The sequence below is a fragment of the Exophiala aquamarina genome, assembly GCF_000709125.1.
Source record: "Exophiala aquamarina CBS 119918 chromosome Unknown aczIA-supercont1.6, whole genome shotgun sequence".
Taxonomy (NCBI): Eukaryota; Fungi; Ascomycota; class Eurotiomycetes; order Chaetothyriales; family Herpotrichiellaceae; genus Exophiala; species Exophiala aquamarina.
In genome coordinates, this window is record NW_013550582.1 from 67,433 (window position 1) to 92,147 (window position 24,715).

General features: G+C 49.9%; 9 protein-coding genes across 9 annotated transcripts; 4 read left to right on the plus strand and 5 right to left on the minus strand.

Annotated features, from left to right (window-relative positions):
• Positions 1–328: 328 nt before the first annotated feature.
• Positions 329–828, minus strand: A1O9_07454 (uncharacterized protein; the record flags this gene model as incomplete). The annotated part of the gene is made up of 2 exons (XM_013403010.1): positions 329–538; positions 613–828. The coding sequence occupies 2 exons, from the start codon at positions 826–828 to the stop codon at positions 329–331; spliced, it is 426 nt and encodes a 141-aa protein (XP_013258464.1).
• Positions 829–1,410: 582 nt separating this feature from the next.
• A1O9_07455 (uncharacterized protein) lies at positions 1,411–3,277 on the minus strand (the record flags this gene model as incomplete). The annotated part of the gene is made up of 3 exons (XM_013403011.1): positions 1,411–2,510; positions 2,570–2,695; positions 2,746–3,277. The coding sequence occupies 3 exons, from the start codon at positions 3,275–3,277 to the stop codon at positions 1,411–1,413; spliced, it is 1,758 nt and encodes a 585-aa protein (XP_013258465.1).
• Positions 3,278–6,174: 2,897 nt separating this feature from the next.
• Positions 6,175–7,507, plus strand: A1O9_07456 (uncharacterized protein; the record flags this gene model as incomplete). The annotated part of the gene is made up of 3 exons (XM_013403012.1): positions 6,175–6,320; positions 6,383–6,767; positions 6,812–7,507. 3 exons carry the CDS (start codon positions 6,175–6,177, stop codon positions 7,505–7,507), a joined length of 1,227 nt encoding a protein of 408 aa, XP_013258466.1.
• Positions 7,508–8,198: 691 nt separating this feature from the next.
• On the minus strand, positions 8,199–9,036 carry A1O9_07457 (uncharacterized protein; the record flags this gene model as incomplete). The annotated part of the gene is made up of 3 exons (XM_013403013.1): positions 8,199–8,269; positions 8,324–8,649; positions 8,714–9,036. 3 exons carry the CDS (start codon positions 9,034–9,036, stop codon positions 8,199–8,201), a joined length of 720 nt encoding a protein of 239 aa, XP_013258467.1.
• A 1,239-nt stretch (positions 9,037–10,275) lies between these two features.
• A1O9_07458 (uncharacterized protein) lies at positions 10,276–11,224 on the plus strand (the record flags this gene model as incomplete). Its single annotated transcript, XM_013403014.1, has 2 exons — positions 10,276–10,308; positions 10,358–11,224. The coding sequence occupies 2 exons, from the start codon at positions 10,276–10,278 to the stop codon at positions 11,222–11,224; spliced, it is 900 nt and encodes a 299-aa protein (XP_013258468.1).
• A 3,729-nt stretch (positions 11,225–14,953) lies between these two features.
• On the minus strand, positions 14,954–15,877 carry A1O9_07459 (uncharacterized protein; the record flags this gene model as incomplete). The annotated part of the gene is made up of 1 exon (XM_013403015.1): positions 14,954–15,877. The coding sequence occupies one exon, from the start codon at positions 15,875–15,877 to the stop codon at positions 14,954–14,956; it is 924 nt and encodes a 307-aa protein (XP_013258469.1).
• Positions 15,878–17,081: 1,204 nt separating this feature from the next.
• A1O9_07460 (uncharacterized protein) lies at positions 17,082–17,999 on the minus strand (the record flags this gene model as incomplete). The annotated part of the gene is made up of 1 exon (XM_013403016.1): positions 17,082–17,999. One exon carries the CDS (start codon positions 17,997–17,999, stop codon positions 17,082–17,084), a length of 918 nt encoding a protein of 305 aa, XP_013258470.1.
• A 2,972-nt stretch (positions 18,000–20,971) lies between these two features.
• Positions 20,972–22,009, plus strand: A1O9_07461 (uncharacterized protein; the record flags this gene model as incomplete). The annotated part of the gene is made up of 5 exons (XM_013403017.1): positions 20,972–21,013; positions 21,064–21,478; positions 21,525–21,572; positions 21,631–21,723; positions 21,774–22,009. The coding sequence occupies 5 exons, from the start codon at positions 20,972–20,974 to the stop codon at positions 22,007–22,009; spliced, it is 834 nt and encodes a 277-aa protein (XP_013258471.1).
• Positions 22,010–22,405: 396 nt separating this feature from the next.
• On the plus strand, positions 22,406–23,275 carry A1O9_07462 (uncharacterized protein; the record flags this gene model as incomplete). Its single annotated transcript, XM_013403018.1, has 1 exon — positions 22,406–23,275. One exon carries the CDS (start codon positions 22,406–22,408, stop codon positions 23,273–23,275), a length of 870 nt encoding a protein of 289 aa, XP_013258472.1.
• Positions 23,276–24,715: the final 1,440 nt, after the last annotated feature.

The following is a 24,715-nucleotide window of genomic DNA, read 5'->3' on the forward strand; positions in this document are numbered from 1 at the left end:
CCTCCTGAGCCCCTGAACCTGCTCAACAAACGACAATGGTCAACTCCGGCTGACTCAGATGACTTCTAATATAATCTGCATTAGCCAGGTCGTTATCTTCGACTCGAATCAGGGCCAATCTTCGAAATGTCTCGATCCCACCCCGAAGATGTCGATTTATCAGGCGCTCTTTCTCCACCTCAGTTGAGACATCGACGAACCACCGTTCAAGAACACTTAGCCTGTAACCCGCTCAAGATCACTGGAAACGCACCTTTCGTTCACTAGTTGTCCGACCCGATCCCATGGTGGTTCTTCAAGATTATAATCATCTTCAATGATGACAAGTTTACCTCTTGAAAGAGATCTTAATATCATCTGCAACCGGGTCCTGCATCTCGTGGTTCAAGCTAGGTGCGCCTATCCAACTTTCATGGTCGTGGGCGAGGGTGACGGTCTCCTTCTTGAGTCTCACCACAAGTTGCACGAAGGCAGCCGCATCGAACGTGACTCTTCGACGAGGGGCCAGACCAGGATAAGGAGATGTCGCCAAGGTAGCCTTGGAGAGTCGAAGCCATCCAGGAGATCTGAGTCTGTGCTTTACTCTGACTACAGCCAAGCATTGGTACGTACCATAGGTACAACAGTGATGTACTTTACGTCATGTCCAGAAATTTTCTGCATCAGAGCAGAGAAGATTGTAGATTTCCCTGGCGCCGGAACCCCCGCCAGCGCAACGAGCATTCGTTGTTGTGGTGTTTTGATCTGCCTGTCCTGAAGAGAGGCAATATGTTGACACATAACTGTAGTGATCTGGTCCACTGACATGGAGCTGTAGTCCATATGCATATTGAACAAAGAACTGTTCATCTACGATGTCAATCATGTTTGTCTTTGTTCCTGGACTCCCTCCAACGCCTATCACCAAATACTCACTATTCTATACAAAACTCAATCTGGTCTCGGCTTTTGAAGCGAGGGAATCTATTCCCAAGACATCCAGACCGCCTAGTGAATAGATGGTTTCCACATGGTTGGGCTCACCCTGACGAGGGATCGTCACCTTTCGTGGATCTGTTGATTCGCTCGGATGACAGTCGCCTGTTCGGTAACGCGGACGGAGTATTCCGGCCTATGGACGATTTATATGCTAGCCCCACACGGCACTGGGTCACAGGGCCGCATCTTGGTTACCGACATCCAAGTTGTGGTATCGCGTTGTACTGTAGAGTCGGTTAAATGCTCTACTGCGATTGGAACCTACTGCGGAAAAGGGATTCTCTTGCTTGCATTTGTAAGGTCTAGTGAATGGTTCTTCATTGGATATGTGTCTACAGAGAAAGATGCTTTCTGAAAGCCTATCCGCCTAATCTGCTTATGTGGGCATGTGCTTATGGCAACGCATTAGCGGTAGCCGCTGATCTCATTGCCTCACAGCAGGGCTGCAAGACCAAGGAGAGCCACACCAACCGTACCGAGACTACCTGTCAGTGTAGGTCCAGCGTTGTTGGTGCCAATTGAGTCCGTGCCAGTAGAACCGGAGGAAGTGGCAGAGTTGGTGGTGGTCCCAGATGTGGATGACAATGCCGCGGTGTACAGGCTGTCCCATGCTATACAAACCTCGTCCAATTCACGCACGTTCTCGACCGTTGTTACAGCATCATCCTCACTCACGCTTAGCACGGCCACATCAGGCCACTGGTTCCAGCCTGGGCCCTGTACGGGGTCCTTCACAAAGTCAGCAAACTGCTTCTGCATGGATCGGCTCAATCTAGCTTCCGTCTCGGTAGAGTTCTCCCTCGGGTAGGTGCCGAAAATAAGCGCTATCTCTGACGCGTGGTAGACCCCAAGTTCAGGATATGCCTCCCACGTATTGCTAGGAACCAAAGCGTCGAATACATATTGCCAAACCGGCACGTCAAGCAGCGTCGAGGTGAGATTGGCGACGAAGCCGCTGGTACATCGAAACGTGGCGTCAGTCGCGATCTGGGAGATTATTTGCTGACCAGTGGTGAGACCAACTGTCGTTGTCGGGTCGGTGGTATAGAGTTGGTTGATTATTTGACTTAGGGTACTGCCAACCCCAAAGCTTGCTTCAATGAACGCGGTGACGTTGTTGTCGCCAATCCCTAAGGTGAAAACACTACCATCGTCCGCAGTCGAGCCGATGAGGATAGGGACCTTTGCAACGTCACCCGTTGCCCAGACTGTGGCTGGGTATTCAAGAACAGTGACGTTGTCCATGAACGGATCGCCAAATGCCATTGCATTATTGTCTATTATTGTCCTAAGTGTATCGGCGGGCACTGCACGCGCGCAGTCAAGGATTCCACTTTCCGAAGTACCGGCGCAGTTGAGGTACTCAATCAGGTTTGTCCAGAATGTGGTATCGTTGTTCGGTGTTCCAGGAGGGACTTTGACCACGCTACTTCCAGACTGAAGTACTCCTGCCCGGAATGGTGGGTCATCAGGATATGTATTAATGAAGTTCCCTACAGCCATAGCGCCGGCTGATTCTCCCATAACCGTCACTATAGAGTGCGTTAGCACGACCCGAATCTGATGTTCCTCGTGGATGACATAAACTCACCCTTGGTTGGATCGCCTCCAAAGGCGTGAATATTCCGCTGAACCCAATCAAGAGCTAGCCTCTGGTCTAGAGTCCCCAAGTTTCGCTCTGCAGGAGGGAGTTGAGGGGCTCTGGGGAAACCAAAGACTGCGAGGTGAAATTAGCAGTAGTCACACGAGATCTAAAGACTAACCTACCATTCAACCGATAATTTATTGCCACAACAATGATATCATGGTTCGCTGCAAGGCTAGTTCCGTCATAGAGAGGCTCCGACGCAGCGCCGGCCCTGTTTGAACCGCCATATATCCAGAACAAGACAGCTTTGTCCTCCACTCCGCCCTCGGGGACATAGACGTTCAAGTAGAGACAATCCTCGCTTTCCCCAGGTGGGCCCGGTGTGTTGAAAAGGAGCTTTCCCAAGTCCCTAGCAGGGCCCGCAGGGCCCGAATATTGGATGCATGCCATCGGCTGTGAAGTCGCATTGTAGACTTCAGTCCAGGAGTGTGGCGGGTCGGGAGGCAAAAAGCGCAGGTCATCTATGGGCGGCTGGGCGAACGGAATGCCTAGGAATTGCTTCACTGTGGTTGTGGAATCAAGATGTTGAGTTCTTCTGCCCACGATGGGACCAGAATCGATAGTGACGGACAGGCTAGAGGAGTTCTGGGATATCGCAGGCGACAGGAACAACGCCAGCTGAAGCGCGACAGCTATCCATAGAGAGCGCATGCTGAATTAATAATAGAAGCAGACTGGGAGAGTTTTGCGCTCAACAACGTACTCGAGTACTACCTTTTGTGCCTGTATCAAAATTATGGGAGTGACCGCTGGTTTTGAGAGCATCATCAAGTGTACTTGGTGGATTGTATCCACCTGCTCTTGACGTTGTCAACACCATGGCAGATTTCTTCCAAGGCCCATTCGGAGCGTTCTTCGGAGCGTTGACGGCAAAGTTTGCGTCATTCTTTCATTGATTATCAAGAGATAGGAAGGGAAAGGGAGAGATCTCCCCCAGCAAGCAACCTCATCATCAGTCTGTCTGAAGCTGCCAAGGCGGCAAGTGGGAGCGAAGAGATGAGGAAGGTTGCAATTCATCAAACATTCTGGGACCTTGTTTTTGCCCGACCTCCATAGAAATCATCCCGAAAGTGGAAGATAATGGATCGACAAATCTTAGGCCTCCCTTGATAAATGAGCCATGTGCAGTCCTGAGGCGATTGCTCGCGGAACGTTCGTATGTCAAGGTTCTCCGGCCCAAGGCCGTGCACTATATTTCTTTAGGTAGCGATACGAACACGAGGGGCTCAGCGGCACATAGGCCCTGACCTTGGTTAGATTGCCTAAGATGAAAGCTGACGGCGTGCCGGTGGAATACGTGGCGCATAGCGGAATTGGACTTGGCGCGAGACCTGAACACTGTCCACAGCCACCCATCAGAGTCTTCTCCATATGCCAAAGTCATACAGCTCCGTACTGTACTCAGTGCAATAATTATATCTAGCCCAAGTCTGACTAATTCAGTCTTACTACTTCTTGTTCCAGTCCCACAGCGGGGCTCTGTCAGCCGCCTGGAGAAAACTATGACATCGGGCGTCCGCACCATCGAACACCTTCAGCCATAGAAGGGCTGCACGGATCGACTGCACCGCCAGAGCTGACGACTATTTGGGACAGCCGGTGGGCCGGTGGCATGGAAGGACAGAAGTACCTCTTACCGAAGATCTTCAGTCACCCCGATCTACAAGTCCTGCTGATATGATGGGGCTTAGAAGACAAAACACCAATGAGAACAAATGTTTCTATGCTAGGTCGACAAAACGGTCATATGATTGCATCAATCCCTAGAGCCTCATCTTGTGTCGGGTCACATTTCAGATGGGGAAACTATCAAGCCTGTCTGGACTGTCCTGGCGGTAGTTTCAAGGCATAACAAGAACACGACTGATGAGCATACGGCGCGCCGTTGCAAGTTTTGGGGGGAGGCTGTTGTGTGCGATCTGGGCCTGGGCCTGCGTGGGTTCCTATTAGTGCACGTGTTCTGGCATATCAACAGCTCTGTCCACAACAATCTGGTTGGAGTACCCATCTGAGACGGAAATGAGTCTCATGAGCAGCCGTTCGCAGGGCTTAAAAGAAGTTTCCCTGGCCTTGCTTCCAGCCGCCCTCGCGTTCATCGTTCCGCGAACCACCGTCATTCACGCTGTGCAGACGAGGCTAGGTCTGACTTTTTCGTTTCTCGCGGCTCTAGCTAATGTTTCTTTACCTGCAAGCGCAGCAGCAGCACCTTCATATCGGTTCGACGGAGATGCCGTTCTCTACAAGCAACGGTCAACAACGCCAGTGCTACTAGCTCAAAAGTCATCCGTTCCGAGCCCGATTCTTATCCTTAACAGGGAGAATCCAGTCAGACCTGAATCGTAATTCGAGTTCGGGTTACGTGTGAAGGGATGTCTTAAGGAGTGTTCCCTGACTTGGTCCCAGCCGAGAAACTTTTGAAGAAAGACCTCATATCTACCGGATTAATGCTTTAAGAATCAATAACTAACAAGTTGCAATTTACCTAACGTACATTATGAAACGACACCATGAGTGAAATAGTCTCTGGGGGAGCAGTCAGATATATACAAGGAGTTCCCCTGACTCCCGCGGTTCCCACATCGACTCGCCAACAAAAGCTTCGAAATCAGAGCATGATCGTGCTGCAAAAGCCCCAGCTACGATGGTTGCCTATTTCGAGCAAAGACTTGAATCAAAATTTGAACTCTGCCCAATAAACAAACACAATGAAAACAGGGTTCATGTATTTCTAAGCAGCTAGGCAGCGCTGAATACGCACGCGTTCTTTTTGTTGCTGGCGATGATGGTTCGGTGGACTTAGAACCACTAACCTGGTCCTACGCTCAGAGCAACTCCAGCAAACTGCTCATGGGGGAGCCTAAATAGCAAACAACTCCGGAGCAGGCACCCCAGAATCAATCTATGCAGCGCTATGGATACGGGCGAAAGGCTCGAATCTGATTATAATAGTCTTCCTTCTAGTGATCGCGGAGAAAACGCCCAACCTATTTGTTTACTTTGCTGAAAAGGGGTTTACCTTGTTCCAATGCCTGGCTAGGCAGTTTTATTCAAGAATTTGGTCGTCTTAGCCGGCCGCCCTGCGAGCTATTTGGGGCCCCTCTGGCGACTTGGCGGGTCAACTGCGGCCGAGAAGTGCAAATATCGTATTCTCGGCGAGTTATGCCCGTAGTGCTATGTCTTCTGCCTCACGTTTCACTTTAATCACGATACTGTTTACCAGCACTGCAACACAACTCCATAGTTAATCTTTCATATTCTCGCTGCGACCTGACCTCCCATTCGGAGCATCTACCAAGCTGCAGCGCTTAGTCATGGCAGGCGATGTCCATTAGTGACGATAGCACCCTAGCCCAGAGACATCTTTTGCCCTCATATGTTGTGGACCATTTACTTAAGATTGCCACCCTGTAGAGAAGAGATGGACGCACCGCACATATTCGCCTATTCCACTACTTCGTTCCTAAGTTGAAAGTCCGATCGAGTTATTCCAATTTTCTCCAAGTCCAACTCCGATTGTGAAAGGCCAAGCAGTCTAGAGGGACCGAAAAATGGAAAGGCAGAAAAAGTTAGAGGAGGCAGCCGCCGTGGCTGGAATCTCTCCCGATGCAATATCACTACGGTCAATCTCAAAGCAATATGACGAATTCACGGCTGAGGATTCACTGAATCCACGCCAGTGGCCGTTAAGCAAGAGGTCTGAGTCCCAATTCCAGGTGACATATTTCCTGACCCATACACTAACTAACACTTTATTAGGGTCTGGATATGTGCACTAACTGCTTTCTCCATGATGGTAGTCACGTTTGCCAGTGCCATATTCGCGACGATTATCCCCTCACTTGTCCGCATCCACGGCGTCGATCGAGAAGTGGTTACGCTCGGCGTGTCTCTCTACGTGCTGGGCTTTGCCATAGGGCCGGTCGTTCGGGCATCGTTCTCCGAACTGAAAGGTCGCTATCCTCCTTTCATTCTCTCGATGGTTGGCTTCGTGGTCTTTTCATTCGGCACCGCCATACCAAAAAATCTCACATCGATCCTCGTTTGTCGATGGTTTTGGGGATTCTTCGGCGCCGGGCCTTTGACTCTAGCCGGGCCTCTGAATGCTGATATGTTTGTTGGGAAATCCCTTGGTACATCAATGGTGTTCTTTTCATTCACTGTGTCATGGGGCCTATCATTGCCCAGCCTACTGGAGGATTCATTGTTGAAAACCACGACCTAGGCTGGGAATGGACTCAATATACCTGTGGCATTCTCGGCGCCGCAGCCTTGATTCCTTTGATCTTCGTCTTGCAGGAGACCTACGCACCTGTTATTCTTTCAAAGAAGGCCTCCAGGATGCTCCAGGAAACTGGTAACGACTCAATTACCTCTCAACATACTGAGATCTCTCTTTCTCTGCGAATAATTCTTATCGACTATACTGCGCTTCCACTGAAGATGCTGGTATCAGATCCTATAGTTCTCCTGATGAGTCTTTTTGATTCATTCGTCTGTGGTCTGCTATACTTGTTCTTGGTCGGCTATCCTGTGGTCTTTCAAAAGATTCACGGAATGAAACCGGGCGACGGTGGCTTACCATACCTCGGCTTGATTGTGGGGGATGTCTTCGCCGTGTTGGCGATTCTTTTAACACAACCTTGGATCATGAACAAAGCCAAGCAAAACAGAGGTGTCATGATGCCTGAATGGCAACTTCCAGTTGCTGTACCTGGTGCCGTGGCCTTCTCTGCGGGACTTTTCTGGTACGGGTGGACTGGCTACAGGCGAGACATCCACTGGATCGTGCCGACTTTGTCAGGAGTGTTGACGGGCTTCGGCCTTTTGGCCACGTTCATTCCTTCTATTTCTTATCTCGTCCAGGCTCGGTCTGAAAGGTGAGTAAACCCCTTACTCATTCCGTCTCTTCCGCGCATGCTAGAGATTAACAAGCCTTGGAAATAGACCGGCTTCCGCCGTAGCCGCCCACACCTTCTTAAGCTCCTTGCTTGCGAGTGTCTTTCCGCTTTTTGCTTCTTACATAGTAAGCTCAACCGCATCGCTCTAATTACCACGATAGCGTTCCCGCTCATTCAAATCAACAGTACAACGGTATTGGCGTGCAATGGACCAGTACCCTTTTAGGCTGCCCAGCCGCTCTAATGGTCCCTGTTCCCATCGCTTAATACATATACGGCCCGCGAATACGAGCTCGGGGGGATACCACTAGTAAGGAAATGCTGTGATTCTACAGCCTGAATCACAATCTATACATAGTGTGATACCAAGTAATATATCACTACTTGAAACTTCTGACCCAGAGCCCACGTCTTGCTCTGATCTTGTCAATGATCCCAGGCAATACTCACTCCCTCTCTAGGTAGCTACTACTAATATGTCCCACGACAGTTCGTTAGCCTACCGCTATGCCTGGGCCCGGCTTGAACTAGTATCGGGCTGCAAGTGAGGTTGGCTTGAGTAATCTCAGTATTGACCCTAACTAGCCGGCATAGTCCTCTTTTAAGCCAAGGACGAACTGGGCCTGCTATCAGCCTGGGCCAACGATTTACAAAGTCCCATACTGTAAGAATTTCTATCCTCCTTCCTCTAGAGCCTTGAGGATGCGTGGTGTTGTGTCTTCATCAAGAAGATTGAGGTAACGCTCTAAGTCAGTGGTCGGTTAGTCTAGCTGAGTTGCGAACATTCTGCGCAACTCACCGCAAGCCAACCACCGCGCTGACACGATCCTTAGGAAGTTTCTTGAAAGTCTCAAATTATTCAGTCTCTCACTCCAATCTCTACTTCTAGGATCCATCAGGAGTCCCTTCGTCAAAATCGCCGCTGCTTTGTATACCAAAAATGTGGTGAATGGCGGAAGCAGGTTGAAATCAATGGATCTCGCCCCTGACGTGGAGAGTTCAACCGTACTCATGATCGTGGAAAGGACCGAGTTCAGAGATTCTGTGGCACTGTATTTGCAGTTCTTGTTGACAGTGGCGATGGGCGGGGCATCAGCACCGTTTTCGAATGCTATTAGGAGGGCACTACGTGATTGTCAGCAAGGGTGCAGCCATTCCAAACCTGAATTTGTAAATGTCGGCAACTCACAGATTACACAGACCTAGTCCACCCGAATAGAGGTGGATTCTGTTCTCGATCTCCGTGTTCAAAATGGTTTGGAGGTTTATGATCGTTTGAATGGTCAGAATATATTCTTCTATGTTGAATGTGCTCTCTGCAGTGGGGCTATTAATAGTGGTATGGATTTTGTCGAGAAGATTAGAGGCTTCGACGAGACGAGCGAGGGGGAAGATAGGATTTGTTGGATCCTGATGAAAGTGTGTTGGACACAAAGCTGGCTTGAGGAGATCCTGGAGTATCAAAGTTCTTGAACGAGTCAGAGATGGATGAGGTCCTGACTCTACAGCCATGTACCTAGGAGAAAATCAGTATACTAGATTATGTTGGAATGGTCGAACGTGGGCAGTCAAAACAGGAATGGTGTACCTATCCAAGACTAGAATTCCACACCAGATCAACACAGTATCTTCTCCCGTGGTCTCGGCGCCTATGATATGAGGAGAGTGAGTGCGTCCTGATGGGTGAAGTTCAAGTGCATCTACCGCGCTGATGGCAGTTCCAATCGATATATAAGCTGTCGGATAGAGTCCGTGCGCAACTTCGTAGAGAGTTACCAGAATCCTTGATTGGATGATGTGAAAAGAATTGAGACCAAACGCCTCGCTTGAGGATAGCAAGCATTTTACATAAAAGTAAAGGGATTTACAATCGCTGAGATCACTTTCATTCCCTGGAAATGGTGGGGGACGCGTCGTGAGAAGGGTGATCGAGAGGCAGAGTATTGCAACTTCTAAAGAGAGATCCTGCCCCGTTTGTGCGAGTTGGCTCTGTAGCCGAGGGACCGAAATAATAGGGAACCATGGCTCGACCTCTCGGCGGTAGGTGGAAAGGCTGTCTTCGACTATGTGGGGCCCGAATTTCTGTATGATAGCATCCTTGAGACTGTCTGGATTACAAACACCTGGCCCGAGAAATACTTCAGTGCACGGTGATAATGAGGCACTGGAGCTCAAGGATGAAACGCGAGGGATGCCGTACTCGCATTTTTGGTGAAGCCTAAATATTTGTGTCACTAACGTTATGCGCTAGAGGCTCGTGAAGGTACCTTGCGCAAAGTCCGCAGACAGGTGTGACTTTGTCGCATCGCCTTTTCTGGGTGCTGCATCGAGTACAGGCCTTTTTAGCCATTGGTACACAGCGAGAAGGTAATATCTGAGGTAGTGTTAGTGGAACGAGGGTGCGGACTCTCTCGGGATTTTAAATCGTCGTGACGAATGTCAAGATCGGGGTGGGTCCCGCACCGAGCATATGCAGGTGCGGGATATGCGGAAACACGATTGGTACATGCGGTCCAGGCCTGGACAACCTGGGCAATGGAGATAACTTACTTGAAGTATTGTCTGCGAGGACCCCTGTTCACAATCAAGTAATGGCATTGATGTACAGACATCTGGGCGAATATAAAACAACGAGGTCTTTCTGTTGAGAAAAACAGCCTTAAAATTGTCATCTGTGGCCTGCCCATATTATCCCCTCAGTGCTAAGAAAGATCACTAAACGAGTACCCAAACTGCCCCAATTTCTCCAGTATGTCTGTAGTGAAATCAGTCGCAGTCGCAGGGGTGAAATTTCTAAAGCTGCTGGAGGGGCAATTGCTGACAGCTTCACTAGGCCTCTGGCAACCTTGGCCCTCATATCGTCAAAGCACTTGTTACTGCAGGATTGCAAGTCACTGTTCTCACACGGTCCAAGAAACCAGGCACTTACGACTCCAGCGTTAAAGCTGTCGAAGTGGACTTCACATCCGTGGAGTCATTGACTGCGGCACTTCAAGGTATCGACGGACTTGTGTCCACTGTGACAGCTACAGCCATCGAGAACCAGACCATTCTGATCGATGCTGCTATTGCCGCTGGAGTGAAACGTGTTATCCCCTCTGAATTCGGATCCTGTACGATCAGCCCTAAAGTCGCAGACTTGCCAATGTATTCCTCGATGTTCAAGATCAAACGCTACCTAGAAGAACAAGCTACCGCAGGAAAGCTGACTTGGACTGTGCTTGCATGTGGTGCATTCATAGATATGGTCTTCGCATATCCTGTACTGCTGGATTTCGCCAACCACAAGGTCACTTTATATGACAAAGGTGACAATAGGATCAGTTCGACCTCCATGGACGACATTGGCAAGGCCATTGTTGGAATTTTCCGAATTTATGAGGAGACCAAAAACAAGATTTTGCGGGTATCACAAGTGATTCTCACACAGAACGGGTTATTGAAAATCGCGCAGGAGCTGAAACCGACTGTGAAGTGGGAAATCAGTGAGGTCCAAACAAGTGTTTTGCTGCAGCAGAGTTTGGAAGAAATTAAGGCTGGCAATTTCAGCCAGCCGACCGTTATGAAGCTAATTTACTCAACAGCCTTCGGTGGCGAAGCTTACGGGACTGCCTATGACGAGAATGACAATCAACTTCTTGGCATAAAGGAGTTGACTGAGGAATATTTGAAGGAACGTGTTGCTAAGGCACTTGGATAGAGCAGGGTAAAAATTGCTTGCTGCACGATCATGAGCAGGAATAGCCCTAAATTGCAAGAAGTGAGAACTTGTATCTGTCCTATATAGCGGTAGTGTCTTAATCATTGAGCCTTTACATGCTCTACTTATGAATCATTAAAGATTCCGTCTCTCCAGCCAGATTAAAAGAGAATCCGAGTTAAGCAGGAAATTGTGGAGCCAAACAGAGTGGAAGGTCCCCTGGCAACAACAAAAAGAGTTCGGAATATTGAATGGAAATATAGTATCAATACTCTCGTGACAGCAAAAACACAAGATCTCGACATTATTACTCTTAACAACTCAGTTGTCGCTACCATTAATATATCATCCATAGTCCCATATCGCCAGTGAATACACATAAACAGACTCGTTTGCCAACCAGGATCAAAACAGATACTAGCCATGAGCATTCAGTTTCTTGGCTCGAATGGGCTCTTCATGGCAGATTAAGAAAAGACAAAAACAATCAACAGCCAGGATTCCCAAATAGTCATCAACTTTAGTCCTGACTGACCGGCATGTAACTTAAGTACGGTTGAACGAACGGGAAGCCCATCCAGATCCCTAACGTTCGGGCTGTGTAGAACATAGCTGAGAGTCTAGCCCCTTCTAGGCTTCCTTGGAGCGCGGCGACTGTAATTACTTCGTAGAAAAATTGCGGCAAGCGTACTTTACAGCTTGCATTCCCCCCGCGTGAGCCAAAACCAACAAATCCTCATCCGTGCGACTCGTCAGCAATGGCTAAGGTAAATTCACCATATATACAGCTTGACCTGGTCATACATACCTCCGTGGACTATAGCTCTGCGTGGCGGCGGTATGGGCGCGGTACAGCGAGCCGAGTGCCCATCAACGGGTGCTATCCGAAACGATCGAATCCCTAGCCAAGAGCAGGAAACATAGCTACCCACACCATCATCTTGTGGTGAATAACATCAAGACCAAAACAAGAGCTCACATGCTCGCCATAATACATGCTCTGGGTTTGGCTTCTCGGACGATCAAGAGATACCCGAGAGCACTTCAGCCGTGAAAAGTTACCATTTTATCGGATTTGCCTGATACTGTGAAAATTGTCAACCATTATATTAATCACCATAAAACCCCCAAGACCGATAGCCTTCGGAACATGACCAATACTAAAGACCGCGCCCTTCTCAAAAAAATCATCACCAGAGTCCGTAAGCTTTCAACTTCTAGCATAACGGTCGCCATAGTCGCCTCTTATAGAAGGGAGAGAAGGGCAAGGACACTAGCAAAGCAAAGTGGTCGCAAATCTCTGAAAATTCGTCGTGCGTCACAGTTCGTCAATTCTCCACCCGATCAGAGGAAGCAGATTATTTATCCGAGGTAGAGGAGACAGGAGGCAAAGGAAGGTTCAGAGCTTACTAGGCCACCGAACCTCCTTCCATATGTCGAAACCCACGAGGGAGAGATTGTGGGCGAACTGAGCTAGGCCCTTTTTGAGGCAACCTTGGGGGGTAGTTCAGGATGTATGAGGTCTCTGTTTTCTGTCACAACTATGGTGTCTGTTCTAGTCTATATAGATATATGCTAGGTAAATGTCTCTATACTGGCGTACCGAACTCGCTTCCTAGCCCCTCGGTACGAGTGTTCAGAGCGTTGAGGATCGCGTCCGTTTAAGACAGCAAGAGCACGCCTTAAGGTACGAGAACGGAATTTTTGCCTCGATCACTCTTTGACTTTCAACTTCGGGGATTCTTGTCGGGAGTACTAGGCAGTTCAAGAAAGATGTGCTATATAAAGTTGAATGAGAAATAAAGTAATTGCATCTATCCTGACATCAACCTGTTTTGCGTGAGGAAGCCCCCGAGCTAGGTAATGCCATCGCTGTTAGAGTTATAGGCAAAGTCACCATGAAAGGCTAGTTTAACTGATCGGGCTCAGCAACAAGGGCTGGAAGGGAAGGGGCTTTGAGGGACTTTGGGGGCATGGCAAGGCGATGTCTGTGGCTGGGGGTTTCAAGCCACAAGTGCAGAGGACTCAACAGAGAGGACGGTCGATGTCGTTAGAAAGCGGGCCCATTGCACAACAATTGTACTCTAGTAGTGATATATGAAAAAAGGAACAGTTGGTAGGTTTAGATCCTCTGGTTAGCGCCGTACGTGGGGGAGAAGTTCAAGTGGTTCAAGGTGGTGTTGAAAGGGGCTTAGCTTGGATAAGTCGTATATGAGCGATGTGTGTCCGTTCGTAAGGAAAGAGAAAATAGAGGCCTTATGCAGGAAAAGAAGAGTGAGTGTGGCGTAGTGGTATGCGGTATGGTATCTACGTAGGAAGTAGAGAGTTGTTGCTCCTGTTCTTAGCCGAGCTCCGGCTCTACAACTCCTAGTTAGCTACATGCACACATATACACTTCCGACCCTAGTCCTCACAGCGCCAAAGGCCAACAGCGATATGTACACGTTTACTTGTCCTTTGTTGCCAAGCCATTTTGATTCTCGCGTGATGCTTCACTTGACCGTAGACCCCATCTTCCATCGAAACACTGATGTGCCTCTTGCACGACCTACTCAGCGGTGATCTCTTCTCTCTGCTCTGAAGGTCTGCCGGTTTCTACTGTAGCTCTTCTGGAGGCAAATTTGATTCTACCTGATGTAGGGACGAACGAGTCTACAATACAAGAGGTTGCCTTGAAGGCCTGATCTTAAACCTGGATTCAGGCGTCCTGAGGCAACCAGTCTCAGTTTTCACCCTCCCTAAATGATGCTAGCCCGGCTGTTTTCATCTTCTAACCACTACTACAACGTTTCGGAAAGTTGAACATGGCAAACCATACTTACAGTCACTATGCAAGAAATGTTCCACCTCGCAAGAGATCATTTCACCACAAAACAAGAACCGGATGCCGGACGTGTAGGTGAGTCAGGCTATCATAAATTCCAGACTTAGGAGGGAGGCTTCATGCTGATACTATGTTCATTCTAGAGAGAGGCGAGTCAAATGCGACGAGCAACGCCCCTATTGCAAAAGATGCGTCCGACTAGACTATAATTGTGTCTACTTGGATATTTTCGTTGTCCAGAGTCACACATTCACACCGTCACCTCCAGGGTTACATCTAAGTGCCATCACACCATTCTCTCAACAGAGTGAATGGCGTTTCTTCCGACTTTTCGAGGACAATCACCTTTGTTGGTATAATAATGCGCCGTGTGGCGAACCCTATGGGCTGTGCCGTAATGTCTGGACCGATCTGTATCTTCCTCTGATGCATCATCAACCAGTATTCAAGCACTTGCTTCTGGCAGTCTCAGCTGCTCATAACGTTGGCAATCCAGACGCGTCAGCTTTCGTGCCCTTACCTAATACTCCGGACGATAACGAGACGTTCTTCCTCGAACACTATGGGAGGACCCTACGATTTCTATCGTCTCAAGACACTAGTGTCGACATCACAATAGTCATCTGCAGCGCCCTATGTTTAATCATAATCGAAGTCTGTCGTCTAAGACTGCATGCATTTCTGGGACATCTAGATGGTGGAAACAGACTGTTGAAACATTACCGCGAAAAGTCACCACCATGCAATAGCCAGCCATATGCCATCAGCCGGAAATTCATCCACGAATACATTACGCCTCTTTACGAACAGCTCAATAAAAACACCACCTGGATGGTGCAGGCTCTCTCAGACGCTCGGGCTCGCAACGAGAAATCCACATTTTCACCATGTAGTAGATGAAAGGCCTACTTCTGCACTATAGCAATCGTCGCCGTCAGCGTAATACTCAACAGACCCTCGTCTGAAACTGTCACACCGGGCAGTTTCGGCAGCATGTCTTCCAGGATATCCAAGGCCTGCTCCCACTTCTCTTCGTCCTCCAGCTGCCACCCTTTGAGCGTCGGTCCCAACACACTCCACATCAAGCCGCAATAACGCCTCCTCGATTCACGGGTTTTCCACGAAGCGCCAGCCGCCACCGGCTTCGAGAGGATCTTCAGCTTCGCCTTATCAAATCCACCTCCCACAACCGACGAGATGAGATGGTCTGGGTTTAGGAGCTCTTTTCCCATCCCATATAGCAATGGGCTGGCATCCTTGCCTCTGGTGCCTTCGTGTGCAGCGATTACCGCATCTGCATGCGCGATTTGGTTCCAGTTTGTAATCACCGCCGTGCCTCCAGGCTTCAGCGTACGGTATACCTCTTTGACAATGGGGACATTTAGGTCCGGGTTTGGACCAGAGTTGACCAAGAAATTCGTAATTGAATGCGAGAAGGACTCGTCAGACAACGCCGCAAGGTTCTCCGCTCTCTGCACCTCCGCACGGATCGAGACACCCTGACCGTCCAGCCTCGACGCAAATTTATCCTTGAGCTTCAGATAAGTCTGGATCATCGCGTCACTACTGTCAGTACCGACGATATCGATCTTCTTCGCTGGCGCCGGGTCCATTTCTAGAATCATGCGACTGACCTCGCCGTAGCCGCAGGCATTGTCGTGGACGATCCAGGACTCGGCGGGTGTTGTTTGAGTCTCTGTGATCGTGGGCAGGAAGTGTTTCGCGACTTCGGCGGTGGCAGGATGGCAAAGCTCGCAGAGAACCTCAGGTGTGTTGGGGGTGTATTTCTTCGGGTGGAAGGCGTTGCCGTTAGTTCTGCTTGTAGACATTGTTGTGAGTAGTGAGGGGCGATTATTCGGTGGCGGGCGCGATAGTCGCTCTTTTTAATTAGCAGTAAATGTGAAGACGTTTGATGTCAATACCGCCTCTCTATTGTGCAACAGGAACAGCCACAGATTATATACATCAATAGAGTATCTACCTGGGCTAGTGCGAAGAGCAGATCGACGCTCACATCCACACATTTATGGGAGTCCAAACGACGACCCAATCCCAGGCCCGAATGAACGACAAGATGCTTACTATATCCACGCTTTTCACCACAATTCCTCCTAGACGCATATATCCCTCCAGGCCTTACGCAGCGTGGGATATGAAAGTCCCCGAAGCAGAGAGCCAATCAACATGGAACATAAACGATAAAGTGTGGACGCCTGATGAGGCTGAAACAGAAGAGTAATACTCTCACGTCACGGATGTTCATAATGTGCACAGCTATAGTTGGCTACACGGTCATTAGCCTCTTGCTCTATATAACTGGACTGCGATGGTCATGCTCCTTCTGACCTTTAATGTTACAGCACACATGGATCTATTCCCACAAAGTTATCGTCTAGTGTCTGGCGTTTCATCTCTTAGAAACAATGTATTTTAAGGGCACAGATCTCCAATATTCATCTTCCTTGCCAACATGTTTCCACTATTTCTCCACTATTTCTCCTAATCTCTTCAATATTCGCCATAACATATATGCAAGCAGCAAGCGGCTCGGCGGAATTTCTCACCTCGATGTCAACACACTCCGAGGCACCAAAGTCTACGTGGAGCCTTTACCTTCAACGTTGATCCTTGAGGCAAAGTTGTACTCGTAGGACGAGAGACGGTTGCAGGGGCTCAGATCGTGGCCAAGGAGACTAAGGGGCAAGGACCACCTACAACGATACTCTCTTTAAGTGAAGTCTCCCAGTAGCTGGGGAGCAGTCTGCCGAAGCTTAGATGGCAGTTTCAGGGGTGCAGAATATTGCGGAGTACCTCCAGTCTCGGTGTATGGCTAACTTTATGTCTAGATAATCACTTAGCGGTTATTTTTAACGCCCCTGGGAGTTTATGGTGCATACTTCTGAAAGAACAGGATCTTTTTTTTCTTGGTAGCTGTGCTATGAAAAGCTACACAGATGGATCCAACCAAGCAGATATTTCAGCAAGGGTAGTTCTCTAGAAATTGATGAGAACGCCGAAGACGTCTGCGACTTTTTACAGAGGTATGCCCAGCTCGACAAGCGGTTCGCTGGTAGGCCAGTCATTCCATTCTCCTTGCCATGCTCCATCAAAGCTCGTGTATATAGTGGACATGAGCTTCCTCGGGAAACCAAACGAGACTGCCGATTCAATAGTGGAATGAAACAGGGAGGAGATATCCTTATAGCGGACATCTTTCACTTTGGTGCCAATAGCCTGCCCGACCAGTTCCAATGTCTCCGCCCCATTAGTGTTCTCCGGTCCATTCAGCGTGTACTGGCCCCTGTTGTAAAAGGCAGGGTTTTCGGTCATCAGGAGATGCGCCGCAACCACGCCGACGTCACCGGGGTGGATGACGGGGAACAGCATGTCTTCGGCAATCGCCAGTCTCAGCATGCCCTGCTCCCCGGTCTCGCGGAACTTCTTGACAAACTCAACTGCGTTCTTTAGATAATCAGTCATGAACAGATTCGGGCGGATTGAGGTCCATTTCAGCTTCTCGAACTCAGGGGCGTTGAGCTGCTGCTCGACAGCCCAATGCGACCGTGCGTAGTAGGCCGAGTTGTCTCTGCGCATATTCATCGGTGCCGTCGCAATTTGCACGTGGTATTCCACGCCGGCCTTGAGGAGGGCAACATTGAACTCGGACTCCTCGCTGAACTGATGTGGGGGGGCTTGTGATGCGATAAAGGACCTCTTGACCTCGTGTTGACGAAGCCAGTCCGCCGTGACCTCTGTGTAGCTTTTCTCCACGACTTGGACGTGTAGAAGCTTGGCAAAGCGTCGCGGCGTAGCGCCATTCTTATTGCGAGTCAGTGCGAGGATCTTATAACCAGCGAAGGCCTTGTTGGTGTCCACAAGCTGTGAGAGCGTCTCGACGACAGTTGTGCCGGTATTGCTGGTAGAACCAGCTATGAGGATGGCGGGAGACATGACTTCAAGCGATGGTTGGATGAAACTGTGAATACCGAGGTTGAAGCGACTGTTAACACCCCCCGTCTATTGTCCCTTTGTACATGACTGTCAGAGCGATGAACTACGCCGCGGCCCTCATTTTCAAGTCAGCACTCGAATTCTATTTGCGGCAAAATATGCACAACGCGAACGTTTGACAAAGACGCCGCACAGATAGCACGCCCCTTCCATTCCAGTCGACACGTTTGTAAGCTGCCAGCAGAGGCTATGCCCTTTCATATGGACTAACATTTATGCAACAACACTTCACCAAGGACCCCAAAAACCCGGACGTTGCTCGGTGTCGATTTCTGACAAATAACTCGGCCGAGCTGTCTATCGAGCTTCACACGGCAGGCCACAGATGGGGCTGACTCGTCAAGAGCTGATACGCTTGGCCTATCACCCACTGTGCCCCATTGACAGGGAGTCAGATACCTGACAGGATGACCCACCTACACTCCGATTAACGAAACATGCAAAAGCCCAATGCCAGAATTAGCTAGTGCTCAGAATTCTGCGCGTTTCCTGCGACGACCCATCGCATTCAACGTCTCGCCCGTTGAATTTCACTTTCATCACTTGACAATCAGGCAGACCGCAGGATGGAAGTTCGTGGGAATCAGGGAAATGTGCCACTCGGTCGCCCTCCCATCGCCCGTCGATCGGTACGGATGAGTCCCATTTGGTGACAAGGCAGACAGCCGTGTGACCAGTGTTGCAGCCGCAAGGTGACCCATTCTATCATGAGCTCGAATCTGTGGCTGACATTGCGCAGATAGACCGTGATAGTGCTTCTCTTTGTTCAAATTGTGTATCGGCAAGGATGGACTGCACTCATAGTACAGTCGCTCCGCGCGCAGCGCCCAAGCCGAGGCTGCTCATCTGGACACAATAGTACGTTCAGGCTTCAATTCATCTTCTAACTTACCGTTTCTTAGTGAACAAAAACTCGACGATGTTGCACGTGACATTGACGACATCAAGCACCTTCTGCAAAGATCGACCCGCCTGGGAAAGAGTTCCAGTCCATTGCCCAATCCTCAGGACGAGAGGTGATCCCTGAGGCCAAGCGTCCAGGCCACAGAACCATTCGCCAGCGAGATCATTCGGCTCATGTCATTGAATTTGTCAAGGCTGTTGTCGATGGAGACCCCAACCCATCTGAGTCAAATGAGGTGACAGCTTCTTTGAAGAGTCTCATCCGGTCCGTGGAGATACCCGATTCGAGAGGCTCAGGAGCGCCTGTCCTGGACCGTCTTCAGCTACGAGAGTGGACTGTCTCTGAGATTTGGAAGGCGATCTGGCATCTGCGATTCTGAAATTACTCTGTTGGCTGACCCGGCCGAGCCACGGTCCGTCAAGGTCTCAAGGATACAGCGGAAAGCTTACGAACATCTGTACAGCGCAGCAAGCATCAGTGAGCCGACCGAGGACCGCATTCGCTGGGCTTAGGAATTGTCGGAGGAGCTTTGGGAACTGATCAACAAAACTCGCGCCGAGATTTCTGTACGTCCCGTCCTGCCTTCAATGAAGGTTGAGCTAACCAGTGTAGGAGTCTCCAAGCCTAGAACACGCGGAAACTGACCCTCTGAGGACTCTTTACCTTCGTGCTGACATGGTGTGCCACTCCTCTCTCTTAGTCCTCATTCTGCGGGCTTTTCCCGTAGTCTCCGGTGCCGGTAATGACGACTGCACAACGGCCGCTCGAGATACTCTAGAACTGCACCGAGATTGCATGGACTGTGTCCAAGACTGTAATAATCCCTTCCTGATGATTAAATATATCACTTGGTGAGTTAAGCTGCCGACCTGGAACTAGTGGCCTGGAGCCTGATCACTATCAGGTCCATAATTTTTCACACCATTTGTGCCATTCACAATTCTGTATACGCGCGCAGTCCAGCTACTTGCTCGCGAAGATCTTTTCCGACTTGACGAATGCGCTGCATCTTTGAAGGCTTCAGCGGGCACAGACACCCACTCACGGTTGTACGAACTCCTATGTCAGTCTGCCAGGATGTACATTGACTCCAGCCTGGGGCTGAATGACTTCAGTCAATCACAATCTCTCGACTTTGACATTGGTATTCTGGGAGGAGAAGGACTTGATGTTGCAGACTTGTTTGGTGCCGTCGATTGGTACTACGGTAACCAGCTCATGAGTGTTTTCGATGAGGATGTGCAGTTCTGACATCTTCAGGTATCTCGCAGCGGAAGGTGAAAAGACCTCGTGTATGGCAAATATTTGGTTAGAGGTATGCCAAACGTAATATCTGCCTACAATGAGCAGTAGCTCCGATAAACTGAGTGGACATGAGAAGATATCAGGAGGAATGAACGTACCCGATCTTCAAAGAACACCCTTTGCGTCGTAAGATTTGAAGAAATACCAATGTCCATACTACAAAGAACCCAAGTTGGGCGTTGAAGCCGCATTGATAGCGTCAATGATTTAGAAGACGATAACGGGAGAAGAGCCCGAAGACGCGAAAGCAACCTTCTCGTCACGCTCCAAATACCAATACAGGCTGGTGGAGAGCGACGACCCCAGATCCGTCGGCCCCACACATACAACAGAAGCTCCGCAAAAAGAATGTGCATCGGGGAAGCGCGGTTTTGCGAGGTTCAGCCTGAGGAATTTGGTCCTAATCCTCGACTGCGCTTTGCGTGGCAATTGGAGTTCTGGACTCAATTCGTCAGCAGAATATTGCGAGTTGAAATTGTGCAGTTCCCATCGATGTTGGACTGTAGAGCAGTCTATGGAAAAATGTATTCGTAAGCTCGCTGCTCGCAGCCGGGTAGTCTTCGGATGTTATTGACTGCAGTGCGTATTTAATGCCTGGACAATCCACCGTCGGCTGCTTGATGGATTAAACACTTTGTCCTGGTCAAAAGCCTTTGCCTTATCGCTGTCGCTCGTGCAAAATATGCACCAAACTCGTTTCACAATGTCAGAACAGCGCCTTATCGTTGTTGTCGGAGCTACCGATGTTCAGGGCCGTGGCGTCGTCGAGCAGCTGCTTGCCGACAAGGATAACAGCAGGGCTGTGCGAGCGCTCACCCGAGACACGAGCTCTCCCAAGTCAAAAGAGCTGCTGTCTCAACTCCAGACTTGCGACAACCGTCTGAGCTGGCTGTCGCCAACGTTCACGATACCGGCAGCTTGGACGCAACTTTTGCTGGCGCACATGCAGTGTTTGGCATGACTGCCAACCAGAAAGAGCCTGGCGAGCTGCTCATGACCGAGGAGGATATGAAGCACGATATTGTGGCTGGCAAGAACATGATCAATGCCGCCAAGAAGAATGGAGTGAAGCACTTTGTGTTCAGCAGCCTGCCCGATATCATCAAGGGCAGCAACAACAAGTTCAAGGGTGCGATAATCATGAACAACAAAGTGGAGATTGAGAAACTTGCGCGGAGGGAGCTTGATGGCTATACTGGCATCATTCCTGGTAGGAGAACTCCACAGAGGCATTGACACGGCTCTGACTTTGGAAGGTAACTTCTTCACCAATTTACACTGGCCTATGTACACTCGGCTTCAGCGTGAGCTCTCCTTTTCCCAACTGGCAGACTGGCGCTTGCGACTAATGAAGTCTCCTAGCGGACGGCTCGGTGCGATTATGTGACCCCATCGGAGCAGACAAGAGAACGCAGTGGCTCGACGGTGGCCGCGATACCGGACTATTCGTTGCCAGTGAGCATCCATTGCGGCACTGGCTTGGAATGGAGCTGACACATGCCCAGGGATCTTCGCTCTCGGTGTCGAGAAGACCAAGAATAAGAATTACATTGCCGGCGGCAAGCTGCTGTTCGTTAACGACATTATGGAGACATTCACACATGTCACGGGGGGCCTTGCTCAGGCTGCTAGAGGCACACTTTGGGACCCGGCAAGCAGCGCTCAGGATTGTACAGCCACAGCTCAATATTGCTTTGTCAGAGCTCAGGAAAAGCGGCAAGGTGCTCATGCGTGGGCATAGATACGGGATTTAAAGAGGTCAAGTACCAATATTCGCCGCTTGAGGATAGTGGTATTTATCTCTGATGGTTAGTTAATCACCACTCCGAGGTGCCGCGTCCTCCGCAGCTGCGCTTGGGCAGAGGGACGCCGATCCGCACGCGTTTGGCGTTTCAGGTCAGGAGGCTGATCGATGGGCTCCCGTTAAGACCCTTGTTTCCCAGCCTCGCAATGGAGGCGAGCTGGGCACCTCCACCGCCAGCAACGACGTCAGTTGACCGCATCCGCGACCATGTAAATAAAACATACACCACAGACAACACTCTTTACTCTTCTGTCCCATCTCTCGCCTCATCATCCTTTCCCCCTTCTATCAGCCCCATCAATTATCATCATCCATTATCTACAATAAATGAAAATGCATATCACGACAACCACCATACTTCTCACCATACCATTCCTCATTCCCCTGGCCACGGCATGGGGCAGCTTGGGCCACCGCACAGTAGCGTATCTCGCCAGCATGCACTTCAGCACGCAGTCCAACATATTCACCAACACGCTGCTCAACGGGCAAGACATCTCAGAGGCAGCGCTCTTCCCGGACAAAGTACGGCACATGCCACAGTTCTCGTACTCGGCCGGATGGCACTTCATCGACGCCCGGGACTCCCCGCCCAAGACGTGCGGCATCAACATGACACGCGACTGCATCATGGACGAGGGCGGATGCGTGGTCAGCGCGATCGCGAACCACACGGCGCGCGTGGCAGACGCGGACCTGCCCAGGTTCTACCGGGGACAGAGTCTGCGCTTCATGATGCACTTTTTTGGTGATGTCCATCAGCCGCTGCACACGGAGGCGGAGGGCCGGGGTGGCAATGATATTCCCGTGGTATTTGATGGCGTACATACGAATTTACATAGTGCATGGGATACGCTGATTCCCAAGAAGCATGCCGGTGGAGCGGCTGGTGGTGCTGAGGTTGAAATGGCCTTTGCTTGGGCCTGGGCTACGCGCTTGTATAGTAAGGACAAGGGCATGGCAGTCAAAGAGGAGTATCTGGGTGATGCTTCCCGGTGTGCACTCGAGTGGGCGCGGGAGGCGAATTCTTTCATTTGTTCGTATGTCATGGCTGATGGGTACAAGGACCAGGATCTGAATGGGACATATTACGATGGCGCCGTCACGATTATAGATGACTTGGTTGGAAAGGCGGGCAGGAGATTAGCGGCGTGGATCAATGGTATGACTACAGACGCTCTTGGTTTGCACACTCAGCTATGAAGGAAACCGGGAATTGGGAGGTTTGCGTAGTTACGACTCGAGCTCTTTGGCATGCAAAGCCATGATATGATGAACAAGTTGGCTGATTTTCAGTCTTCGAGCCTCTCTGGACTTGATATCCCACAGATGCTAAAATAGTGGCCAAAGCCAACCGTCAAACCCCTTAATTCCCTTCGTCAAAGCGATAGTAGCCTGCTTTCTATCAAATATGACTCCATGAGCCTGGTCCTCCAGTGCATTAATGTCGCCTGCTGGACACGCCTTTCCCTTTCCCTCCTACATCTAATAATCTCGGCCTATGGCTTGATCTAGCCCTCCGCCTCCGAATCTGAACCCACGTGGTGAATCTGCTCTCCATAAACACCCTTGCTGAACCTGAGCGAGGATATCTTCTGAGGGCTGTGTTCTCGCTTTCGTGTGGAAATCGTTGGTGTTGACTCCTCATGTCTGACCTGTAACCGTTGATGATACCGTCTGAGGAGTTCGAGCGTCTCGTCCTGGGAGAGATCCTCGAGTGGTTCGTCTTCGAGCGGCATCGGGATCAAGAAGAGCTTTTGTAGCACTCCTGCCACATTGGTCAAGAATTAGTGGGATATCTACAGACTGGAGACTTTCTGCGACGTACGATGACCTCTATACTTGAAGCGGAAAATCGCAATCGGATCAGGATCATCTCTTCATAGTCCGAGGGGCCCAGTTACTTAGTCTTTGGATCTGGGATAAATCTATAAGAATCAGCAGTCATTTCTTTTGAGTGAAGCACGGCATGAGTGCTCACCGTATAGTAAGATCAGGCAGAGACCCTCTCAAAGCGTTTTCTGGCACTGTTTGGACAATACTAGCCCGGTCGTCCTCGTATTCAGTACAGGCACATTGCTTGATCGAACGTCCGGAGGTCTTCGGGCTGTCCGAGCGGCTGTGTGGGCCGATCCATTCCCTCTCCTTCTAGCTGACTATTCGATTCATGCTCTGGCCAGCGATTGTAGGATAGCGAACTCAATTCCAGGTCAGCAAATTACATCTTCAACGTAGCGCGCTTGTGATTATCCGGGGTTTTAACCTCTAAAATGGTTTCCTTGGCTTCGAAACGGATCCCCTGGGAAGCTGGTCCTGGACGCTTCTTAATAGAAATGAATTTTGTGCCTGCAACATCCCCCATCTACCCAAAGGATGGCTTCTATAAAGTCCTCGTCCTCTTTAGCGATGTTGCGTTCTTTGACGCGGACACGGGACTCAACGAAAGCGCCGGAGACACCTTCGACGTATTTCGAGACACTGCAAGGAGATCGAGAGTTGACGAGTTCGTCAACCTCGTCGTCATCGTACTCTTCAGCTACTTTCCCGTCGATTATGACGTGGGCCTCAAAATGATTGATAATCGCCGTCTTGATTTGGTCTTAGACTTGTAGAAGTGAAATATCCAGTAAAGACGAGAAGACG